Source organism: Oncorhynchus masou, chromosome 2 (assembly GCF_036934945.1).
Source record: "Oncorhynchus masou masou isolate Uvic2021 chromosome 2, UVic_Omas_1.1, whole genome shotgun sequence".
Classification (NCBI taxonomy): domain Eukaryota; kingdom Metazoa; phylum Chordata; class Actinopteri; order Salmoniformes; family Salmonidae; genus Oncorhynchus; species Oncorhynchus masou.
The window spans coordinates 50,126,428-50,150,068 of record NC_088213.1 but is presented as its reverse complement, the minus strand read 5'-3'; the positions used below and the strand labels follow the sequence as shown (position 1 = coordinate 50,150,068).

Genomic DNA, 23,641 nt, shown 5'->3' with positions numbered 1-23,641 from the left:
TGTCTTGCTCCCAGGCAGACTAAATATTTTTTGCCCGCTTTGAGGACAATACAGTGCCACTGACACGGCCTGCAACACAAACATGTGGTCTCTCCTTCACTGCAGCCAAGGTGAGTAAAACATTTAAACGTGCTTACCCTCGCAAGGCTGCAGGCCCAGACGGCACCCCCAGCCGCGCCCTCAGAGCATGCGCAGACCAGCTGGCTGGTGTGTTTACGGACATATTCAATCAATCCCCATCCCAGTCTGCTGTTCCCACATGCTTCAAGAGGGTCACCATTGTTCCTGTTCCCAAGAAAGCTAAGGTAACTGAGCTAAACGACTACCGCCCCGTAGCACTCACTTCCGTCATCATGAAGTGCTTTGAGAGACTAGTCAAGGACCATATCATTTCCACCCTACCTGACACCCTAGACCCACTCCAATTTGCTTACCGCCCAAATAGGTCCACAGACGATGCAATCTCAACCACACTGCACACTGCCCTAACCCATCTGGACAAGAGGAATACCTATGTGAGAATGCTGTTCATCGACTACAGCTCGGCATTTAACACCATAGTACCCTCCAAGCTCATCATCAAGCTCGAGATCCTGGGTCTCGACCCCGCCCTGTGCAACTGGGTACTGGACTTCCTGATGGGCCGCCCCCAGGTGGTGAGGGTAGGCAACAACATCTCCACTCCGTTGATCCTCAACACTGGGGCCCCACAAGGGTGCGTTCTGAGCCCTCTCCTGTACTCCCTGTTCACCCACGACTGCGTGGCCACACACGCCTCCAACTCAATCATCAACTCAAGTTTGCGGACGACACGACAGTGGTAGGCTTGATTACCAACAACGACGAGACGGCCTACAGGGAGGAGGTGAGGGCCCTCGGAGTGTGGTGTCAGGAAAATAACCTCACACTCAACGTCAACAAAACTAAGGAGATGATTGTGGACTTCAGGAAACAGCAGAGGGAACACCCCCCTATCCACATCGATGGAACAGTAGTGGAGAGGGTAGTAAGTTTTAAGTTCCTCGGCATACACATCACAGACAAACTGAATTGGTCCACGCACACAGACAGCATCGTGAAGAAGGCGCAACCTCAGGAGGCTGAAGAAATTTGGCTTGTCACCAAAAGCACTCACAAACTTCTACAGATGCACAAGGCTCTCCAGAGGGTAGTGAGGTCTGCACAACGCATCACCGGGGGCAAACTACCTGCCCTCCAGGACACCTACACCACTCGATGTTACAGGAAGGCCATAAAGATCATCAAGGACAACAACCACCTGAGCCACTGCCTGTTCACCCCGCTATCATCTAGAAGGCGAGGTCAGTACAGGTGCATCAAAGCTGGGACCGAGAGACTGAAAAACAGCTTCTATCTCAAGGCCATCAGACTGTTAAACAGCCACCACTAACATTGAGTGGCTGCTGCCAACACACTGACTCAACTCCAGCCACTTCAATAATGGGAATTGATGGGAAATTATGTAAAATATATCACTAGCCACTTTAAACAATGCTACCTAATATAATGTTTACATACCCTACATTATTCATCTCATATGTATACGTATATACTGTACTCTATATCATCTACTGCATCTTTATGTAATATATGTATCACTAGCCACTTTAACTATGCCACTTTGTTTACATACTCATCTCATATGTATATACTGTACTCGATACCATCTACTGTATCTTGCCTATGCTGCTCTGTACCATCACTCATTCATATACATTTATGTACATATTCTTTATCCCCTTACACTTGTGTGTATAAGACAGTAGTTTTGGAATTGTTAGTTAGATTACTTGTTGGTTATTACTGCATTGTCGGAACTAGAAGCACAAGCATTTTGCTACACTCGCATTAACATCTGCTAACCATGTGTATGTGACAAATAAAATTTGATTTGATTTATTTTATTTGGTCTTAGCGCCTGCATCGGTCAGTGGTGTTATGTAGACAGCTACGAAAAATATAGATAAACTCTCTAGGTAGATAGTGTGGTCTACAGTTTATCATGAGATACTCTACCTCAGGCGAGCATAAAGTTGAGACTTCCTTAGATATCATGCACAAACTGTTGTTTACAAAAATAATTAGACTGCCACCCCTTGTCTTACCAGATGTTGCTGTTCTATCCTGCCGATACAGTGTATAACCCGCCAGCTGTATGTTATTCATGTCGTTGTTCAGCCACAGACTGAGATATCGAGAAATCGAATGAGAGATGGTTGATCTTGCTCTGTTGGAAATATTTGGAACACTTCATTTAGCAGAGAGCTTGTTTTTTGAGACAGGTGGGACTTTTTTTGCAGAATGTTCAGATTGGCTCATCGGATATTGTTTTCCAAAATAAATCTTATAGGATGTTTGTAAATATTTAAGACCTACTTTAAAAGGGCAAATGTATGCCATTTCCGTTGTTATCCACCCTCTGGTTTTTGGCAGTGGGAACTTGCCAATTGTGCATCTCACAACCCACAATGAGCCAATGTTTTGGATGCAAAACAAACTGTAACATACTATTTCTGTACACCATAACACAACAGGTTGATGGCAAAGACGGGGTTCTTTGCAATTAATGGGCTCCTAAATACGAAAAGAAGCCTTGAGCAAAGAAATTCAAAAGGTGCAAATTGTCCGAACAGATCCTCAAGGTAGATGGATGATTTTAAATATGTAATTGGACCATAAACAGATATGACTCATTAACCCATACTGTCCAAATAATGATGATCCACACTTCTTTGAAAATCAAATAATTTATCAACCCTAAAAGCAATACAAGACTCTATTATTATGGTGGGATATTATAATAGGGTTTAAAATACCTCTATGGACCGTAAAGAAAATCACACTACAAACTATCACCCTAATGCAGTTAGTGAGATATACATTGCGGAGGCTCAATCAAGCTAGTCGTCTTGACTACCTTCTTATGTCATTATATCTGGCTCCAAAGTTTAAAAAGAGCTGATAGGGGACAGAATGTGGTCGGACTATCAAATAATTGGCATATATCCTCGTGGGCGAGGATATTGGAAATGTAATCAAAGCATACTGTAACGGCGTTCTTCGTTTGTCGCAAGAAAGTCGGACCGAAATGCAGCGTGTTGGTTACTCATGTCTTTAATGAAACAAATGACGATACATGAAATAACTTATAAATACAAAAACAACAAACGGAACGTGAAAAACCTATACAGCCTGTCTGGTGAACACTAACACAGAGACAGGAACAATCACCCACGAAATACAAAGTGAAGCCCAGGCTACCTAAATACGGTTCCCAATCAGAGACAACGAGAATCACCTGACTCTGATTGAGAACCGCCTCAGGCAGCCAAACCTATGCAACACACACCCCTAATCAGCCACAATCTCAATAACTAAAAAACCCCACTAAGAATTACAACAAACAATAAACCCATGTCACACCCTGGCCTGACCAACTAATGAACTAAAACACAAAATACTAAGACCAAGGCGTGACAGAACCCCGCCCCCCTAAGGTGTGGACTCCCGAACGCACCTCAAAACCATAGGGAGGGTCCGGGTGGGCGTCTGTCCATGGTGGCGGTTCCGGCTCGGGACGTGGACCCCACTCCATAAATGTCATAGTTCCTCCCCTTCGCGTCCTGGGATGATCCACCCTCGCCGCCGACCATGGCCGAATAGTCCTCACCCAGAACCCCACTTGAACTGAGGAGCAGCTCGTGGCTGAGGGGCAGCTCGGGACTGAGGGGCAGCTCGGGACTGAGGGGCAGCCCAGTACTGAGAGGAAGCCCAGTACTGAGAGGAAGCCCAGTACTGAGAAGAAACCCAGTACTGAGATGAAGCCCAGCCAGGCAGTTGAATCCGGCAGATCCTGGCTGACTGGCGGATCTGGAAGAGTCTGGTTGACTAGCAGATCTGGAAGAGTCTGGTTGACTGGCAGATCTGGAAGAGTCTGGCTGAATGGCAGATTTGGAAGAGTCTGGCTGTCTGGCAGATCTAGAAGAGTCTGGCTGACTGGCAGATCTAGAAGAGTCTGGCTGACTGGCAGATCTGGAAGAGTCTGGCTGACTGACGGCTCTGGATGCTTCATGCTGACTGGCGGCTCTGGCTGCTCCATGCTGACTGGCGGCTCTGGCTGCTCCATGCAGATTGACAGCTCTGGCAGCTTCTTGCAGACTGACAGCTCTGACTGTTCCATGCAGACTAACAGCTTTGGCAGCTCCTTGCCGACTGGCAGCTCCTTGCAGACTGGCAGCTCCTTGCAGACTGGCAGCTCCTTGCAGACTGGCAACTCCATGCAGACTGGCAACTCCATGCAGACTGGCAACTCCATGCAGACTGGCAACTCTGGCTGCTCCAAGCAGACTGACAGCTCTGGCTGCCCCATGCAGACTGGCAGCTCTAGCTGCTCCATGCAGACTGGCATCTCTAGCTGCTCCATGCAGACTGGCAGCTCTGGCTGCTCCATGCAGACTGGCAGCTCTAGCTGCTCCATGCAGACTGGTAGCTCTAGCTGCTCCATGCAGACTGGCAGCTCTAGCTGCTCCATGCAGACTGGCAGCTCAGGCTGCTCCGAACAGGCAGGAAGCTCCGGCAGCGCTGTAGAGGAGGAAGGCTCTAGAAACGCTGAGCAGGCGGGAGACTCCGACAGCGCAGGAGAGGGAGAAAGCGCTGGCTGCGCTGAACAGGCGAGGCGCACTGAAGGCCTGGTGCGTGGTACTGGAACTGGTGGTACTGGATCGAGGACACGTACAGGAAGCCTGGTGCGGCGAGCTACCATCGGAGGACTGGTGTGTGAAGGTGGCACAGGATGGACTGGACCGTGAATGTGTACTGGAGAGCCTGAGAGCAGGACTGGCACAGGACGTGCAAGGCTAGGTAGGTACACAGGAGGCCTAGTGCGTGAGGCTGGCACATTTTTCACCAGCCAACTAACACGCACCTCAGGACCAGTATGGAGCGCTGACCCAGGTGCCATTAAATCCCCGACACGCTCCGTCGGACAAATCTTATACCTAAAGCTCCAAACTAGCAACTCCCTCATTTCTCTCTCCTCCAAATTTCCCATGAACTCCTTCACAGTCTCTGCTTCGCTCACCTCCAACACCGGTTCTGGTCTCCTCCTTGGCTCCTCACGATAAACAGGGAGAGTTGGCTCAGGTCTGTCTCCTGACTCAGCCACTCTCCCTCTGAGCCCCCCCCCCAATACATTTTTGGGGCTGATTCTCTGGTTTCGCTCTGCGCCGCCGTGTCACTCTTTTCTACTCCATTATCCTATAGCCCTCTTCGCACTGCTCCAGCGAATCCCAGGCGGGCTCCAGCACTCTCTCTGGGTCGGCCGCCCATCTGTCTATTTCTTCCCAAGTCGTATACTCCAATCCTCTGCTGTCCATAACGTCCTCCCTTCGCTGCTCCAGCTGCCTGTTAACACGCTGCTCGGTCCGTGTGTGGTGGGTGATTCTGTAACGGCGTTCTTCGTTTGTCGCAAGAATGTCGGACCGAAATGCAGCGTGTTGGTTACTCATGTCTTTAATGAAATAAATGACGATACATGAAATAACTTATAAATACAAAAACAACAAACGGAACGTGAAAAACCTATACAGCCTGTCTGGTGAACACTAACACAGAGACAGGAACAATCACCCACGAAATACAAAGTGAAACCCAGGCTACCTAAATACGGTTCCCAATCAGAGACAACGAGAATCACCTGACTCTGATTGAGAACTGCCTCAGGCAGCCAAACCTATGCAACACACACCCCTAATCAGCCACAATCCCAATAACTAAAAAAAAACACTAAGAATTACAACAAACAATAAACCCATGTCACACCCTGGCCTGACCAACTAATTAACTAAAACACAAAATACTAAGACCAAGGTGTGACATATACTGGATGATAATTTGTTTTTAACTAGTACAAAATAATTTATAACTGACTTTTTCTGATATAACATAGGTACAGCAGATGCCCTTATTCTATCGAACACTTTTAAATGTGCGTTTAGAGGCCAAGCAATCCAGTACTCATCTCTAAAACAAAAGCAATTTAGGTCAACAGAGTCCATATTAACAAAGGAAATGGAAGGGCTGACAATACAGATAGCAATAACAACTGTACCATAGAGGCTCACAATAATTAGAGGAAAAACAAAAAGAAATGGAGGAACTTATTCAAGAAAAATCAAGTGTAATATATCTTTTTTTAAGCGAACTGGATGGAATATGGGGAGAAATGTACCAAATGATAGAAATGCTACCAAAAATAATTTACTCAAACTTGTTACAAATGTCACTAAAAAATATTTTGAAACAGGAAGTAAAGTACTAAAAGCATACATTTTTCCATCTGCACAATTTTTTCTCTATTAATAATGTACATTAACCACTGTGCAGAAAGACTCATGTGAAGGCCAAATTACAGAGAAGGAACTTCTTGATGCAATTAAAGCCTTTAAGTCTGGGAAAACTTCAAGCCTGGATGGCATACCAATGGAGGTGTACCAGACCTTTTTTTGATCTACTCAGAGGACCGTTTATTAGTATGTTTTAATCACTCCTATATAAATAGTATATTCTCAGACACTCAACAAGGTCTGATTTCATTATTACAAAAATAGTATCTAAGTGGTAAATATAAAGATACAGTCCATTTAAAAAATGTAAGGCCTCTTACACTTCAGAGTTGTTATGCAAAAATTCTAGCAATATGCATAGAATTGAAAAGTTATTGTCGGATATTTTTCATTCTAATCAGACATGTAAATGCCTGGAATATTTACATTTTTAGAATCTCTTTATAAAATGGTTTAAAGTTATAGTAACCCTAGGTGTAAAAGAGTAAATTATGGCTACTTCTCAGAAAGTTTTAGACTGTCAAGAGGAGTAAAACAAGGTTGTCTACTATCGGCATATCTATTTATTATCGGCATCGAAATGTTCGCTGTTAAAATCAGATCCAACAATAAAATCAAGGGGTTTGAAATCCTGGGCTTAAAAACAAAGGTGTCATTGTACGCTGATGATTCATGGTTAAATTTAAATGCACAATTTGGATCCCTCAGGATCTAGATCCTTTTTTTAACCTCTGGATTACAACAAAATTATGATAAATACTATATTATGTAGGTTACCAATAAAATGGTCTGACGGTGAGTTGGTATTTGATTAGGATGGGGAGGGAAGCATTAGCTTCTCTTCCTGGGGTACACACAAAACATGACATACAGACATACAGTGCATTCAGAAAGTATTTAAACCCCATAACTTGTTACACATTTTGTTACATTACAGCCTTATTCTAAATTGGATGAAATATTTTTTTCCCTCATCAATTTACACACAATACCCCATAATGCAAAGCAAAAACAGGTTTGTAGAAATGTTTGCAAATGTATAAAAATTACATGGAAATATCAGATTCACATAAGTATTCAGACCCTTTCAGACCCAGTGATTAGAGCCTCAAGTCTTTAGGGGTATGATGCTACAAGCCTGGCACAGCTGTATTTGGGAGTTTCTCCCATTATTTTCTGCAGATCCTCTCAATGTCTGTCAGGTTGGATGGGGAGCATCGCTGCACAGCTATTTTTAGGTCTCTCCAGAGATGTTCAAGTCCGGGTTCTGGCTGGGCCACTCAAGATTAAGAGACTTCAGGTCAAAGAGTTCCATCTGGGTTTCATCAGACCAGATAATCTTGTTTCTCATGGTCTTTAGGTGCCTTTTAACAAACTCCAAGTGGCCTGTCATGTGCCTTCTACTGAGGAGTGCTGCAGAGATGGTTGTCCTTCTGGAAGTTTATCCCATCTCAGCAGAGGAAACAGGATGCACCTGAGCTAAATTTGGTGTGTCATAGCAAAGGCTCTGAAAACTTATGTAAATAAGGTATTTCTGTTTTATTTTTTATACATTTGCAAAAAATGTCTAAACCTGTTATCGCTTTGTCTTTATTGGGTATTATGTGCAGATTAATTTAATGCATTTTATAATAAGGCTGTAACGTATCAAAATGTGTAAAAAGGGCAGGGGTTTGAATACTTTACAAATGCACTGTAATATGGAACATTAATAGACAAGAACAGCTCATGGACAAACTATCAATGAAAAAAAATGTATTTTAAAAAGGCATACGTAGCCTACATATCAATACCAATATATACACACAAACTATCTAGGTCAAATAGGGGAGAGGTGTTGGGCAGTGAGGTGTAGATCTGTTTTGCTGTCCATTTGAACAATATGAGATGGAACGGAGTTCCATGCAATAATGGCTCTATATAATACTGTACACTTTCCATTTCATTTGGACTGGCAAACCGGACAAAATTAACAGGGCCCATTTTATATAATGAATATGAATTAGGAGGGAAATATATGTAATTTATTATACATTAAAGCATTAGATCTCTCACTAAAGGGGTCATTCATACAAGAGTTATACTTAAATCCGAACTGATTCACTCGCTAAATTAGTAAGAATGTCTCTCCCTTTATTCAGATTACAACCTCTCACTTTCGGTTATTTGAAAAGTTAATAATTCAAAAATATCGCTATTTAAAAACATAGAAAGTTAAACTCAAATATACAGTGGGAAGAACAAGTATTTGATACACTGCCAATTTTGCAGGTTTTCCCTACTTACAAAGTATGTAGAGGTCTATAATTTTTATCATAGGTACACTTCAACTGTGAGAGACGGAATCTAAAAAAATAAAAAAATCCAGAAAATCACATTGTATTGATGATTTTTAAATAATTAATTTGCATTTTATTGCATGACATAAGTATTTGATACATCAGAAAAGCAGAACTTAATATTTGGTGCAGAAACCTTTGTTTGCAATTACAGAGATTGTACGTTTCCTGTAGTTCTTGACCAGGTTGGCACACACTGCAGCAGAGATTTTGGTCCACTCCTCCATACAGACCTTCTCCAGATCCTTCAGGTTTCAGGGCTATCGCTGGGAAATACGGACTTTCAGCTCCCTCCAAAGATGTTCTATTGGGTTCAGGTCTGGAGACTAGCTAGGCCACTCCAGGACCTTGAGATGCTTCTTACGGAGCCACTCCTTAGTTGCCCTGGCTGTGTGTTTTGAGTCCTTGTCATGCTGGAAGACCCAGCCATGACTCATCTTCAATGCTCTAACTGAGGGAAGGAGGTTGTTGACCAAGATCTCGCGATACATGGCCCCATCCATCCTCCCCTCAATATGGTGCAGTTGTCCTGTCCCCTTTGCAGAAGAGCATCCCCAAAGAATGATGTTTCCACCTTCATGCTTCACGGTTGGGATGGTGTTCTTGGGGTTGTACTCATTCTTCTTCCTCCAAACATGGCGAGTGGAGTTTAGACCAAAAAGCTCTATTTTTGTCTCATCAGAGCACATGTCCTTCTCCCATTCCTCCTCGGGATCATCCAGATGGTCATTGGCAAACTTCAGACGGGCCTGGAAATGCGCTGGCTTGAGCAGGGTGACCTTGCGTGCTCTGCAGGATTTTAATCCATGACGGCGTAGTGTGTTACTAATGGTTTTCTTTGAGACTGTGGTCCCAGCCCTCTTCAGGTCATTGACCAGGTCCTGCCGTGTAGTTCTGGGCTGATCCCTCACCTTCCTCATGATCATTGATGCCCCACAAGGTGAGATCTTGCATGGAGCCCCAGACCGAGGGTGATTGACTGTCATCTTGAACTTCTTCCATTTTCTAATAATTGCGCCAACATTTGTTGCCTTCTCCCCAAGCTGCTTGCCTATTGTCCTGTAGCCTATCCTAGCCTTGTGCAGGTATACAATTTTATCCCCAATGTCCTTACACAGCTCTCTGGTCTTGGCCATTGTGGAGAGGTTGGAGTCTGTTTGATTGAGTGTGTGGACAGGTGAATTGTATACAGGTAACGAGTTCAAACAGGTCCAGTTAATACAGGTAATGAGTGGAGAACAGGAGGGTTTCTGACAGGTCTGTGAAAGTCGGAATTCTTAATGGTTGGTAGGTGATCAAATACTTATGTCATGCAATAAAATGCAAATTAATTACTTGACAATCATAAAATGTGATTAGATTCCGCCTCTCACAGTTGAAGTGGACCTATGATAAAAATAACTGACCTCTACATGCTTTGTAAGTAGGAAAACCTGCAAAATCGGCAGCGATCAAATACTTGTTTTCCCCACTGTAATTTTTTTTTTAACCGAAGTTATAATCTTTGTAAATTATATCATAAATACGACTGGTGGAGTTATGTCACATATGCAGCTAACAAAAATACATGGAAATGTCTGCTCTACCCAAAATGACATTACAGCATATTTAAAAAATATATGTAAAATTGAAGTCCAATATGGATGGTGTTAAGAGATCACAGTTGGGCTCACAGTTGGAACTAATAACAACAAGTTAACTAATGTAAATATATTGTGTCCGTAAAATGTATGTAGGTTCAGAACTTTTGCGAAACAGCACAGTTAAAAATAGATGGCATATTAAATCAAACTGGATGGACATCAGAAATATATGGGAGAGGTTGAGGGTAGAGGAGGGACTAAAAACAAACAAAATATAACTTTTAAAATATATTGTGTCTGTAAAATGTATATATTATGTATAAGATGGAAGTAGAAGCCAAAGTGCATTTGTTTGCTCCAATTAGGGGAGGGTGGTAGGGTTTTTAAAAGATATGTATGTAATATATACAGTACCAGTCAAACGTTTGGACACACCTCATTCAAGGGTTTTTCTTTATTTTAAACTATATAATACATTGTAGATTAATAGTGAAGACATCAACACTATGAAATAACACATATGGAATCATGTAGTCACCAAAAAAGTGTTGAACAAAAATGTATTTTACATCTGATATTCTTCAAAGTAACACCCTTTGCCTTGATGACAGCTTTGCACACTCTTTTTATTCTCTCAACCAGCTTCATGAGGTGGTCACCTGGAATGCATTTCAGTTAACTTGTTGAGTGTAAGGGGCAGAATTTTGATGTTAGGATGAAAAACGTACCAAAATGAAACAGACTATTTCTCAGGCCCAGAATCTAGAATATGCTTATAGTCAGATTAGGATAGAAAACACTCTAAAGTTTCCAAAATTGTCAAAATATTGTCAGTGAGTATAACAGAACTGATATTGCAGGCGAAAACCTGAGGACAATCCAACCAGGACGTGCTGTTTTTCCTGAAACCTCTCTGTTTCATTGTATGCCTTCCCTCCATTTAAAGGGATATCAACCAGATTCCTTTCCCTATGGTTTCCACATGGTCTGAACAGTCTTTAGACGTAGCTTCAGGCTTTTATTTAGAAAAATAGTGGATGGCTGGGTGCCAGCAGCGTTTTGCATGCGCCAACAGAGTGGAGCAGACATTTTCTCTCTCACTCCTATTGAAAAAGCTAAGGTCCGGTTGAAATACTATCGATTATACATTGTAAAAACAACCTGAGGATTGATTATAAAAAACATTTGACATGTTTCTACGAACTTTACGGATACTATTTAGAATTTTCGTCCTTTCCCGTCATTACCGCTCGAGCCTGTGGATTTCTGAACATAACGCGCCAAAGAAATGGAGGTATTTTGGATATAAAAATTGTCTTTATGGAACAAAAGGAGCATTTATTGTGTAACTGGGAGTCTTGTGAGTGCAAACATCCGAAGATCATCAAAGGTAGGCGATTAATTTAATTGCTTTTCTGACTTTCGTGACCAATCTACTCTGCTGCTAGCTGTTTGTAATGTTTTGTCTGCTGAGAGAGATGTCCTTACATAAACGCTTGGTATGCTTTCACCAACATTTTTTTGTTGCTATATTGCACTTGTGATTTCATGAAAATTAAATATTTTTAGTAATTTAATTTGAATTTGGCGCTCTGCAATTCAGCAGATGTTGACGAAAATGATCCCGCTAACGGGCTGGGTGCGTCAAGAAGTTTTAACAGGTGTGGCTTGTAAAAGTATTCTGACAAATTTACTAACAGTTCGAGTCAAAAGTTTGGACACATCCACTAACTCCAGGGTTTTTCTTTATTTTTTACATTTTTTACATTGTAGATTAATAGCAAAGACATGACCACACTGTCTGTGTGGGTGGACCATTTCAGATCTTCAATGATGTGTACTCTGATGAACTTAAAGCTTTCCACCTGCTCCACTGCGGTCCAGTCGATGTGGATAGGGGCGTGCTCCCTTTGTTGTTTCCTGAAGTCCACGATCAGCTCCTTTTTTTGTCGACATTGAGTAAGAGGTTGTTTCCCTGGCACCACACTCCCGGCCCTCACCTCATATCTGTAGGCTGTCTCGTCATTGTTGGTAATCAGGCCTACTACTGTTGTGTCTTCTGCAAACTTGATGATTAAGTTGGAGGCGTGCTTGGCCAAGCCATCATGGGTGAACAGGGAGTACAGGAGGGGCTGAGAAAGGACTCTTGTGGGTACCCTGTGTTGAGGATCATCGAAGTGGAAGGGTTGTTTCCTATCTTCACCACCTGTAGGGAAGCCCGTCAGGAAGTCCAGGATCCAGTTGCACAGGGCCTGGTTCAGATCCAGGCACCCCAGCTTAATAATGAGCATGGAGGGTACTATGGTGTTGAATGCTGAGCTATAGTCAATGAACAGCATTCTTACATAGGTATTCCTCTTGTCCAGATGGGATAGGGCAGTGTGCAGTGCGATGACGATTGTATCATCTGTGGATCTGTTGGGGCGGTAAGCACATTGAATTGGGTAAGGTAGCGGTGATGTGATCCTCAACTAGCCTCTCAAAGCACTTCATGATGATGAAGTGACAGAAGTGAGTCTTACGAGGCGATAGTCATCTACTTCAGTTATTTTTGCTTTCTTGGGTACAGGAACAATGGTGGACATCTTGAAGCAAGTGGTAAACACTCTAACCAGCTGGTCTACACATGCTATGAGGACGTGGCTATGGATGCCTTCTGGGCCGGCAGCTTTGCGAGGGTTAACACGCTTAAATGTCATATGCAGGTCGTCCACAGAGAAGGAGAGTCCAGAGTGGCACTGTGTTATCCTCAAAGCGGGCGAAGAAGATGTTTATCTTGTCCGGAAGCAAGATGTCGGTGTCTGCGACGTGGCTGGTTTTCCCTTTGTAGTTTCTGAATGTCTGTAGACCCTGCCACATACGTCTCATGTCTGAGCCGTTGAATAGCGACTTCACTTTGTCTCTATACAAACATTTTGCCTGTTTGATTGCCTTACGGGGGGAATAACTACTCTGTTGTTATTCTGCAATTTTCCCAATCACCTCGCCACTGTTAAATGCGGTGGTTCACGCTTTCAGTTTAGCACGAATGCTGCCACCTGTCCATGGTTTTTGGTTAGGGTAGGTTTTAAAAGCAACTGTGGGTACAACATCTCCTATACACTTCCTGGTAAACTCAGTCACCATATCTGTATAATCGTCAATGTTATTCTCAGAGGCTAAGTGGAACATATCCCAGTTTGCGTGATCAGAATAATCTTGAAGTGTCAATTCTGATTGGTCAGACCAGTACTGAATAGCCCTTAGCACGGGTACTTCCTGTTTGAGTTTCTACCTCTAGGAAGGGATGAGCAAAATGGAGGCGTGATCAGATTTGCTGAACGGAGGGCAGTGGTCGAGGGCCTTGTAGGCATCCCGGACGTTGGAGTAGCAAAGGTCGAGTGTTTTAGCAGCACAAGTACTACAGTACAGTCAATGTGTTGATTGAACGTCGGTAGAGTGTTCCTCATACAGTGGCTTGCGAAAGTATTCACCCCCCTTGGCATTTTCCTTACAACCTGGAATTAAACTTGTTTTTTGGGGGGTTTGTATCACTTTACCACTTTGAAGATGCAAAATATATTTTTGGGTGAAACGAACAAGAAATAAGACACAAAACCAGAAAACTTGAGTGTGCATAACTAATCACCCCCCCAAAGTCAATACCTTGTAGAGCCACCTTTTGCAGCAATTACAGTTGCAAGTATCTTGGGGTATGTCTCTACAAGCTTGGCACATCTAGCCACTGGGATGTTTGCCCATTCTTCAAGGCAAAACTGCTTCAGCTCCTTCAAGTTGGATGGGTTCTGCTGGTGTACGGCAATCTTTGAGTCCTACCACAGAGGTATGGGCTTTGACTAGGCCATTCTAAGACATTTAAAATGTTTCTCCTTAAACCACTCAAGTTTTGCTTTAGCAGTACCTGCCGATGAAAAAAATCTCCACAGCATGATGCTGCCACTACCATGCTTTACTGTGGGGTTGGTGTTCTCGGGGTGATGAGATTGTGGGTTTTCCTTGATGGTGAAAATGGTCAATTTTAGGCTAATCTGAAAAGAGTACCTTCTTCCATATCTTTGGGGAGTCTCCCACATGCCTTTTGGCAAACACCAAACTTGCTTGCTTATTTTTTTCATTAAGCATTGCCTTTTTTTCTGGCCACTCTTCCGTAAAACCCAGCTTTGTGGAGGGTATGGCTTAAAGTGGTCCTATGGACAGATACTCCAATCTCCACTGTGGAGCTTTGCAGCTCCTTCAGGGTTATCTTTGGTCTCTTTGTTGCCTTTCTGATTAATGCCCTCCTTGCCTGGTCTGTGACTTTTGGTGGGTGGCCCTCTCTTGGTAGGTTTGTTGTGGTGCCATACTCTTTCCATGTTTTAATAATGGATTTAAAGGTACTCCGTGGGATGTTCAAACCCTGATCTGTACTTTTCCAAAACATTGTCCCTGACCTGTTTGGAGAGCTCCTTGGTCTTCATGGTGCCGCTTGCTAGGTGGTCCCCCTTGATTAGTGGTGTTGTAGACTCTGGGGCCTTTCAGAACAGGTGTGTGTATATATACTGAGATTATGTGACAGATCATGTGACACTTAGATTGCACACAGGTGGACTTTATTTATTTAACTAATTATGTGACTTCTGAAGGTAATTGGTTGCATCAGATCCTATTTAGGGGCTTCATAGCAAAGGGGGTGAATACATATACAAGTTTTTTCTTTTCTTGAAACAAGTTAGTCCAAATTGGTGAAGTGAAATTAAAAAAACATTTTTGTTTATGTACATTACATAATATCCAAATAAAAATCCATTTAAATTACAGGTTGCAATGCAACAAAATAGGAACAATGAAAAACGGGATGAATCCTTTGCAAGACACCGTATTTGCCTTGTTAAAATCACCAGCTGCAATAAATGCGGCCTCCGGTTATGTGGTTTCCAGTTTGCATAATGTCCAGTGAAGTTCCTTGAGGGTCGTTGTGGTATCGGCTTGAGGGGGAATATACACAGCTGTGATGATAACTGAAGATTTTTCTCTTGGGAAGTGATATTGTCGGGATTTGATTGTGAGGTATTCTAGGTCGGGTGAACAAAAGGACTAGAGTTTCTGCATGTTATTGCAATCACACCATGAGTGGTTAATCATGAAACATACTCCCCCGCTTTTCTTCTTCCCGGAGAGTTCTTTATTCCTGTCTGCGCGATACACTGAGAACGCAGCTGGCTGTATGGACAAAGACAGTTTATCCTGAGAGAGCCATGTTTCCGTGAAACAGAGTATGTTACAATCCCTGATGTCTCTCTGGAAGGAGATTCTTGCCCTGAGCTCGTCTTCTTTATTATCTAGAGACTGAACATTGAGAAGTAACATACACGGATGTGGTGGATGGTGTGCGTGGACTAGAAGTCCACTCCTAATACCTCTTCTCCACCAGCGGTGATTTGGTGATCAGCCTCTGGAATCAGTTCAATTGCCCTGGGGGGTACGAACAAGGATCCAATTCCGGAAAGTCCTATTCCCGGTCGTAATGCTGGTGAGTTACCACTCTGATATTTAAAGGTTATTTCTGGCTGTATGTAATAACGCAAACTATTTCCTGGGCTAAAAATGTAAGAAATACAATTCTGCAAAGTTGCTTCAGAGCGAGGATCAGAGCTGCCCCATCTGTCGGCGCCATCTTGCTAGTCTGTACATAGTTAAAGCTTTCCTTATTTTTGGGTCAGTCACAGTGGTCAGGTATATTGGGATGCAGACACCGTGCAGCACTTTCTCCATTTTGACACCATTCTCCGGGTTGCACCTGAACCTATTTCGAAGTTACAGCGTCCCTCCCCACTCGGCTGAGATGCCACTCAGGCCCCCTCCCAGAACTCTAAAACAATACACCTGACCACTGTGACTGACCCAATCTTAAGGGAAGCTTTGACTATGTACAGTGAGCATAGAATTGAGGTAGAAACTGAGCTGCACTTCCTAACCTCCTGCCAAATGTACGGCCATATTAGAGACACATATTTCCCTCAGATTACACAGACACACAACGAATTTGAAATAATCTGACATTTTGAAATGTCTTTATTATTTTGGAACTTTTGTATGTGTAATGTTAACTGTTTCATTTTTGTTTATTTTACTTTTTTATACTATGTACTTCTCTTGCTTTTGCAATGTTAAACATATGTTTCCCATGCCAATAAAGCCCTGAAATTGAAATTGAGAGAGATTGAAGAGGCAGGAAAATATTGGTCCAGAAAGTGGGAAAGAGAGAGAAGTGGTTGCATTACAGAAAACAACCGAGTCTGCTGATATTGAACCATTTCGGACTTTGTCCACATTCAGGCTTGAGTCCAAGCTTCAGACTCACCGTTCCCCTTGCCACCCTCATCTTTCACCTGATCCCAGGGTGCAAAAGTTTCAGAGCCTCGGAAAAGCTGCTGATCCTGACTTTGTTTATGCCCCAAGTCTCCAGCTTCTGTCAGATCCCCCACAGCACAGGACACACACACACGCAAACACGCACGCACACACACACACACACACACACACACACACACACACACACACACACACACACACACACACACACACACACACACACACACACACACACACACACACACACACACACACACACGGACACACACACACACTCATAAACACACACACACACACAATGGATACATGCTCGCAATTACAATAAAAAAAATACACCAAACCACAGGCATGTCAAGCCAAAATATTCCTAGTCCATTCTCATGCAGGTGTATCAAGCCAAAACATTCCCAGTCCATTCTCATGCAGGTGTATCAAGCCAAAACATTCCCAGTCCATTCTCATGCAGGTGTATCAAACCAAATCATTCCCAGTCCATTCTCATGCAGGTGTATCAAGCCAAAACATTCCCAGTCCATTCTGATGCAGGTGTATCAAGCCAAAACATTCCCAGTCCATTCTCATGCAGGTGTATCAAACCAAATCATTCCCAGTCCATTCTCATGCAGGTGTATCAAGCCAAAACATTCCCAGTCCATTCTCATGCAGGTGTATCAAGCCAAAACATTCCCAGTCCATTCTCATGCAGGTGTATCAAGCCAAAACATTCCCAGTCCATTCTCATGCAGGTGTATCAAGCCAAAACATTCCCAGTCCATTCTCATGCAGGTGTATCAAGCCAAAACATTCCCAGCCCATTCTCAAACACATAGTACTACAGTGTCTACAGACAGGAGAAGCCTATAGCCACAGACGATCCGGATGACCTGATTAGCTATCCCCTCCATCTCTGTTTCCTGCCAGTGTCACCTGCCAACAGAAGAGAGAAAGAAAGGGAGGGAAAGGATGACGGTGACGGGGAAAAGAGGATAGAAGGTGCAGAGGTGTAGGGGAGCTGCACCGGAGTAGGTGGCAGTTAGATAGCGTCTCAGTGACTGAGCACGTCGTCAATGTGCCAATTAGGCTGGCAGCAAGTCATTCATATATATATTTATATATATATATATTATATATATATATATATATATATATATATATATATATATATATATATATATATATATATATATATATATATATATATATATATGTATATATGTGTGTGTGTATATACAGTATATGTATATATACACACACACACACACACCTGCAGCTTCCCCAGTCCTCATCAAATGAGCCCAATATCACCATATAGATCATATCTTAATTTGATCAGCCTGTTGTTGCAATATTTTTCCTGCACAGTATGTATTGTATTCAAGGTTTAAAAAGGCTTCTGAGGTTTGTAATTTCTAGGTTTAAAGTTTCAGACTTGATTTGCCCTCACAAAAAATGTATCAAACCCTACAAAAAATTATAATAATTATAATCAACATAATAATTCACATTCCCTGTTGCTGCGGGATTATTTTCCTGCTGTGAGAAACTGGGTCAAATTAATATACGGTAGTAGTGGGAGCGATGGAGGGATATAAAGGAAAGACTTTCATGGACGTGAAAGCTGTTTAAATTACAACCACACTGGAAATAGGGAGATTACACTGACAGGGAGATATACAGAGGTAAGATATAAAGTAAGAAATGACAGACTGAAAGAGAGAGAAGACAGTGGAAAAAGAGGAAGAAAGACAGGCAGAAGGAAAGACAAGAAAAATTAAGTAGCCTTGTCAAAATCTCTCTCGCTCCCTCTCTCTAACTTTCCCGTTAGACAGCAAAATATGACATTTGATTGCAGCCTCACAATGTAACATTAGTGCCAGTTAGACACATTTTAAGAATCAGAGTTTGTGAGATTATGTTGTGCCTACAATAGTATGTTGGCTCATAGCCACCAGCAGTCAGATGTCTAGGTCCTTGCTAGCTGGGCTACACATGTACAGTGCCTTGAAAAAGTATTCATCCCCATTTGCGTTTTTCCTATTTTATTGCATTACAACTATAATTTAAATGTATTTTTATTTGGATGTCATGTAATGTACATAAACAAAATAGTTTTTCACTTCACCAATTTGGACTAACTTGTTTAAAAAATAATAAAACATGGAAATGTGGTGTGTGCATGTCTATTCACCCCCTTTGCAAGATCTGGTGCCACCCAATTACCTTCAGAAATCACATAGTTAAATAAAGTCCATCTGTGTGCAATCTAAGTGTCACATGATCTGTCACGTGATCTTAGTATATATACGCCTGTTCTGAAAGGCCACATAGTCTGCAACACCACTAAGCAAGGGTCACCACCAAGCAAGTAGCACCATGAAGACCAAGGAGCTCTCCAAACAGGTCAGGGACAAAGTTCTGGAGAAGTACAGATCAGGGTTGGGTTATAAAATATATCCAAAACTTTGAACATCCCACGGAGCACCATTAAATCCATTATTAAAAAATGGAATTAATATGGCACCATAACAAACCTGCCAAGAGAGGGACACCCACCAAAACCCAAGGAGGGCATTAATCAGAGAGGCAACAAAGAGACCAAAGATAACCCTGAAGGAGCTGGAAAGCTCCACAGCGGAGATTGGAGTATTTGTCCATAGGATCACTTTAAGCTGTACACTCTACAGAGCTGGGCTTTACAGAAGAGTGGCCAGGAAAAACCATTGCTTAATGAAAAAAATAAGCAAGCATGTTTGGTGTTTTCCCAAAAGGCATGTGGAAGACTTCCCAAAGATAAGGAAGAAGTTACTCTTTTCAGATGAGACTAAAATTGAGCTTTTTAGCAATCAAGGAAAACGCTATGTCTGGCGCCAACCCAAAACCTCTCATCACCCTAAGAACACCATCCTCACAGTGAAGCATGGTGGTGGCAGCATCATGCTGTGTGGATGTTTTTCATCGGCAGGGACTGGGAAACTAGTCAGAATTAACGTAATGATAGATGGGGCTAAATACAGGGTAATTCTTGAGGGAAAACTGTTTCCGTCTTCCAGAGATTTGAGACTGGGACGGAGGTTCGCCTTCCAGCAGGACAATGACCCTAAGCATACTGCTAAAGCAAAATTTGTGTGGTTTAAGGGAAAACATTTAAATGGCTTGGAATGGCCTAGTCAATGCCCAGACTTCAACTGAGAATATGTGGAATGACTTAAAGATTTCTGTGCACCAGCGGAACCCATCCAATTTGAAGGAGCTGGTGGGGTTTTGCCTTGAAGAACGGGCTAAAAATCCCAGTGGCAATGCACGCTCAAGTTCTGTGTCTTATTTCTTGTTTGTTTCAAAATAAATTATTTTGCATCTTCAAAGTGGTAGGCATGTTGTGTAAATCAAATGATACAACCCCCCCCCAAAAAAAATAGATTTTAATTCCAGGTTGTAAGGCAACAAAATAGGAAAAATGCCAAGGGATGAATACTTTCGCAAGACACTGTAGAATCTTCATTTTAGGCAGTTTACTACAGAAGGAAAATAATAAAAAATGTTTAGGGGTTGATACATTTTTCTTAAGTGGAAATCAAGTCTGAAATTTCAAAGTTTAAAGAAGCCTTCTAAACCTTAAATACACTATAAGTTTTACATTTCCTGGTTGATCAAATTAAGATCCTACACCTTTATGTCCAGTTGTTCCAATGAAGCAAGTCTGGACCAGGTAAGACATTGGTAACCTCACTAGAAACTCAAAGGCAGCTATTTGAGGATAACTGACAGCCTTTCGTCACACACTGTTGAGTAGCCTTTGTGTAGAAAGATGGGTTAGGGTGCTTGTGTGTTTGTGAGATAGGAAAGAGAGATAATGCATTGTATACTGTACTCTTCGATCTCTTGAAGAAGAGAAGCCATGTAACCATACAATCTTTCCTGGAATAGTGGTCTGAAACCAGTGTGTTTTATTTTCGGGATAACAGTAAGGCTAATAATGAATAGCCATTTTTTTGTAGAGGTTGATAAATGTTCTGTTATGGAAAATCACGTCTGATATTGTTTGGTGGAAATTACAAACTTTAGAAGCATTTGTAAATGGGCAGACTGATTTTTAGCCCAGTAGGCCTTTGGGCGCAAAATGATCATTACCTGGCTAATAATGGGGGCCTCAAGGAAAAACATTGACCAATGTCAGGGCCTTGAGGAAAAATGGTCCGGTGTGTTCGGTGGGCCGCCCCAATTTCTAAACCTCGAATACACTACAAGCTTGTATTTCCTACAATGCAGAAAAATCTCTGCAAAAACAGGAACATCAAATGAAGAACTGGCATCTGTAGAGGACTGCTCCAACAGTACATAAAACAGGAAGGTAGCCAAAATGACCCGAGTCATGCACGGAAACACACACACACATTTTCCTGCTGCACCTATATGGGCAGGTAACCCTGTAGTGTTTGTGGAGTGTCTCAGTAATGTATAAGGTACAGTAGGTGGAGACTGCGTAGTGCATTATAACCATTGTGAAGAAGGTCTGGGGTGGCAGGGTAGCCTAGTGGTTAGAGCATTGGACTAGTAACCAGAAGGTTGCAAGTTCAAACCCCCGAGCTGACAAGGTACAAATCTGTCATTCTGCCCCTGAACAGGCAGACAACCCACTGTTCCTAGGCTGTCATTGAAAATAAGAATTTGTTCTTAACTGACTTGCCTGGTTAAATAAAGAAAATATTTTAAAAAACATAACCGTGGAGTTTTGTATAGTATTTGGATAAACATATTCTTGATATTGACAAAGTGTGTGTGTGTGTGTGTTTCTAGACCTCGACAAACCCGTGCTGACAGTGCACCAGACCATCAGTGATGTGCGCGGGAGCTATTACCAGGAGAAGACGGTGTTCCTGCGCTGTACGGTTAACTCCAACCCCCCAGCCCGCTTCATCTGGAAACGTGGCAACACGCCCATAGAGCAGAGCAAGGATACCGGAGTGGACATCTACGAACCGCTCTACACACAGGTACTGTAAGAGGACCAAACACAAGCACACAAGTTCACACCAAATTCAGCACAACCCATAGAACAGTATTAGTAACAATTTACAATATGAAGAAGACAGTGCTCTGATCATTGGCTGATCGCTCCCAATAAATAGGAATCCCCACCCTGTTGACTACTTTAAAATGCTGGAGGTCTTAGGTCTTCAATGGCAATGCCTGTGCTAAAATGGGTTATATCATCTAGTCCTTTTATATGACCACAACCCGTAAGAGAGAGCAAGCATAACAGTGTGCTTCTACGAGCCACTCTACACACAGGTATTGGATGTATGAGGGAAACACACAGCGTATACATCATATATAACTGGGTAAAACCGTCAACCTATTGTGAATGCACAGAGATACAGCCTCCCATAGATGGGCCTAATCACAAACATACCCATGCTCACTCATCACATCATATTGGACAAAGCAAGGATATTGGAGTGAATGTCTTTGAACCACCATACAGACAAGTATAGGCACACACACTAACATTTCAGACTAAACGTAACAAATGGTACAGCAAGGATAACGTAGTAGAACATACTTCATATACCAAACACAGACCTTATCCATGTGATGTGTTCATCCTTGAACACATCACACTATGCCACATACACACAAGTTGAGATGACTATACTGCCTGGAGTTACCCTGGATTGTAAACTGTCATGGTCAAAACATATTGATACAACAGTAGCTAGGACGGGGAGAAGTCTGTCCATAATAAAGCGTTGCACTACCTTCTGAACAGCACTATCAACAAGGCAGGTCCTACATGCTCTAGTTTTGTCGCACCTGGACTCCTGTTGAGTCGTGTGGTCAGGTGCCACACAAAAAGGACTTAAGAAAATTGCAATTGGCTCAAAACAGGGCAGCATGGCTGGCCCTTGGATGTACACAGAGAGCAAACATTAATAATATGCGTGCCAATCTCTCCTGGCTCAAAGTAGAGGAGAGATTGACTTCATCACTTCTTGTATTTGTAAGAGGTATTGACATTTTTAATGCACCAAGCTGTCTGTTTAAATGACTAGCTCACAGCACAGGCACCCATGCATACCCCACAAGGCATGCCACCAGAGGTCTCTTCACAGTCCCCATGTCCAGAACAGACTGTGGGAGGTGCACAGTACTGCATAAAGCCATGACTACATGGAACTCTATTCCACATCAGGTAACTGATGCAGCAGTAGAATCAGATTTAAAAGAACAGATACAAAATAAATCTTATGGAACAGCAGGGACTGTGAAGCAACACAAACATTGGCACAGAAACATGCATACACACACATGATAACATTTACACATACGTACATATGGATTTTGTGTTGTAGATATGTGGTAGTGGAGTATGGGCCTGAGGGCACACACTATGTGTGTTGTGAATTATGTAGTGAATGTATTGTAATGTTTTTAAAATTGTATAACCTTAATTTTGCTGGACCCCAGGAAGAGTAGATGCTGTCTTGGCAACAGCTAATGGGGATCCATAATAAATACAAATATATACAGTATACGTGTGTGTGTGTGTGTGTGTGTGTGTGTGTGTGTGTGTGTGTGTGTGTGTGTGTGTGTGTGTGTGTGTGTGTGTGTGTGTGTGTGTGTGTGTGTGTGTGTGTGTGTGTGTTTGTGTGTGTATATACAGAGGGGAGAACTTGAAAGTATTTGATGGGAAGTATTTGATACACTGCAGATTTTGCAGGTTTTCCTACTTACAAAGCATGTAGAGGTCTGTTTTTAAAAAAATCATAGGTACACTTCAACAGTGAGAAACGGAATCTAAAACAAAAATCCAGAAAATCACATTGTATGATTTTTAAGTAATTAATTTGCATTTTATTGCATGACATAAGTATGCTTTGTAGTAGGAAAACCTGCAAAATCGGCAGTGTTTCAAATACTTGTTCTCCCCACTGTATACGTACAGTATGTGTATATATATGTGTGTGTACAGTGCCTTGCGAAAGTATTCGGCCCCCTTGAACTT

General features: G+C 42.4%; 1 protein-coding gene across 1 annotated transcript in view; it reads left to right on the top strand.

Moving 5' to 3' along the window:
• Positions 1–23,641, top strand: part of LOC135506184 (MAM domain-containing glycosylphosphatidylinositol anchor protein 1) — a 430,085-nt gene that overhangs the window by 211,145 nt on the left and 195,299 nt on the right. Inside the window, exon 5 of the mRNA XM_064925672.1 lies at positions 21,433–21,629. Coding sequence (XP_064781744.1) covers positions 21,433–21,629 — 197 coding nt within the window. The remainder of the gene's footprint in view (positions 1–21,432; positions 21,630–23,641) is intronic.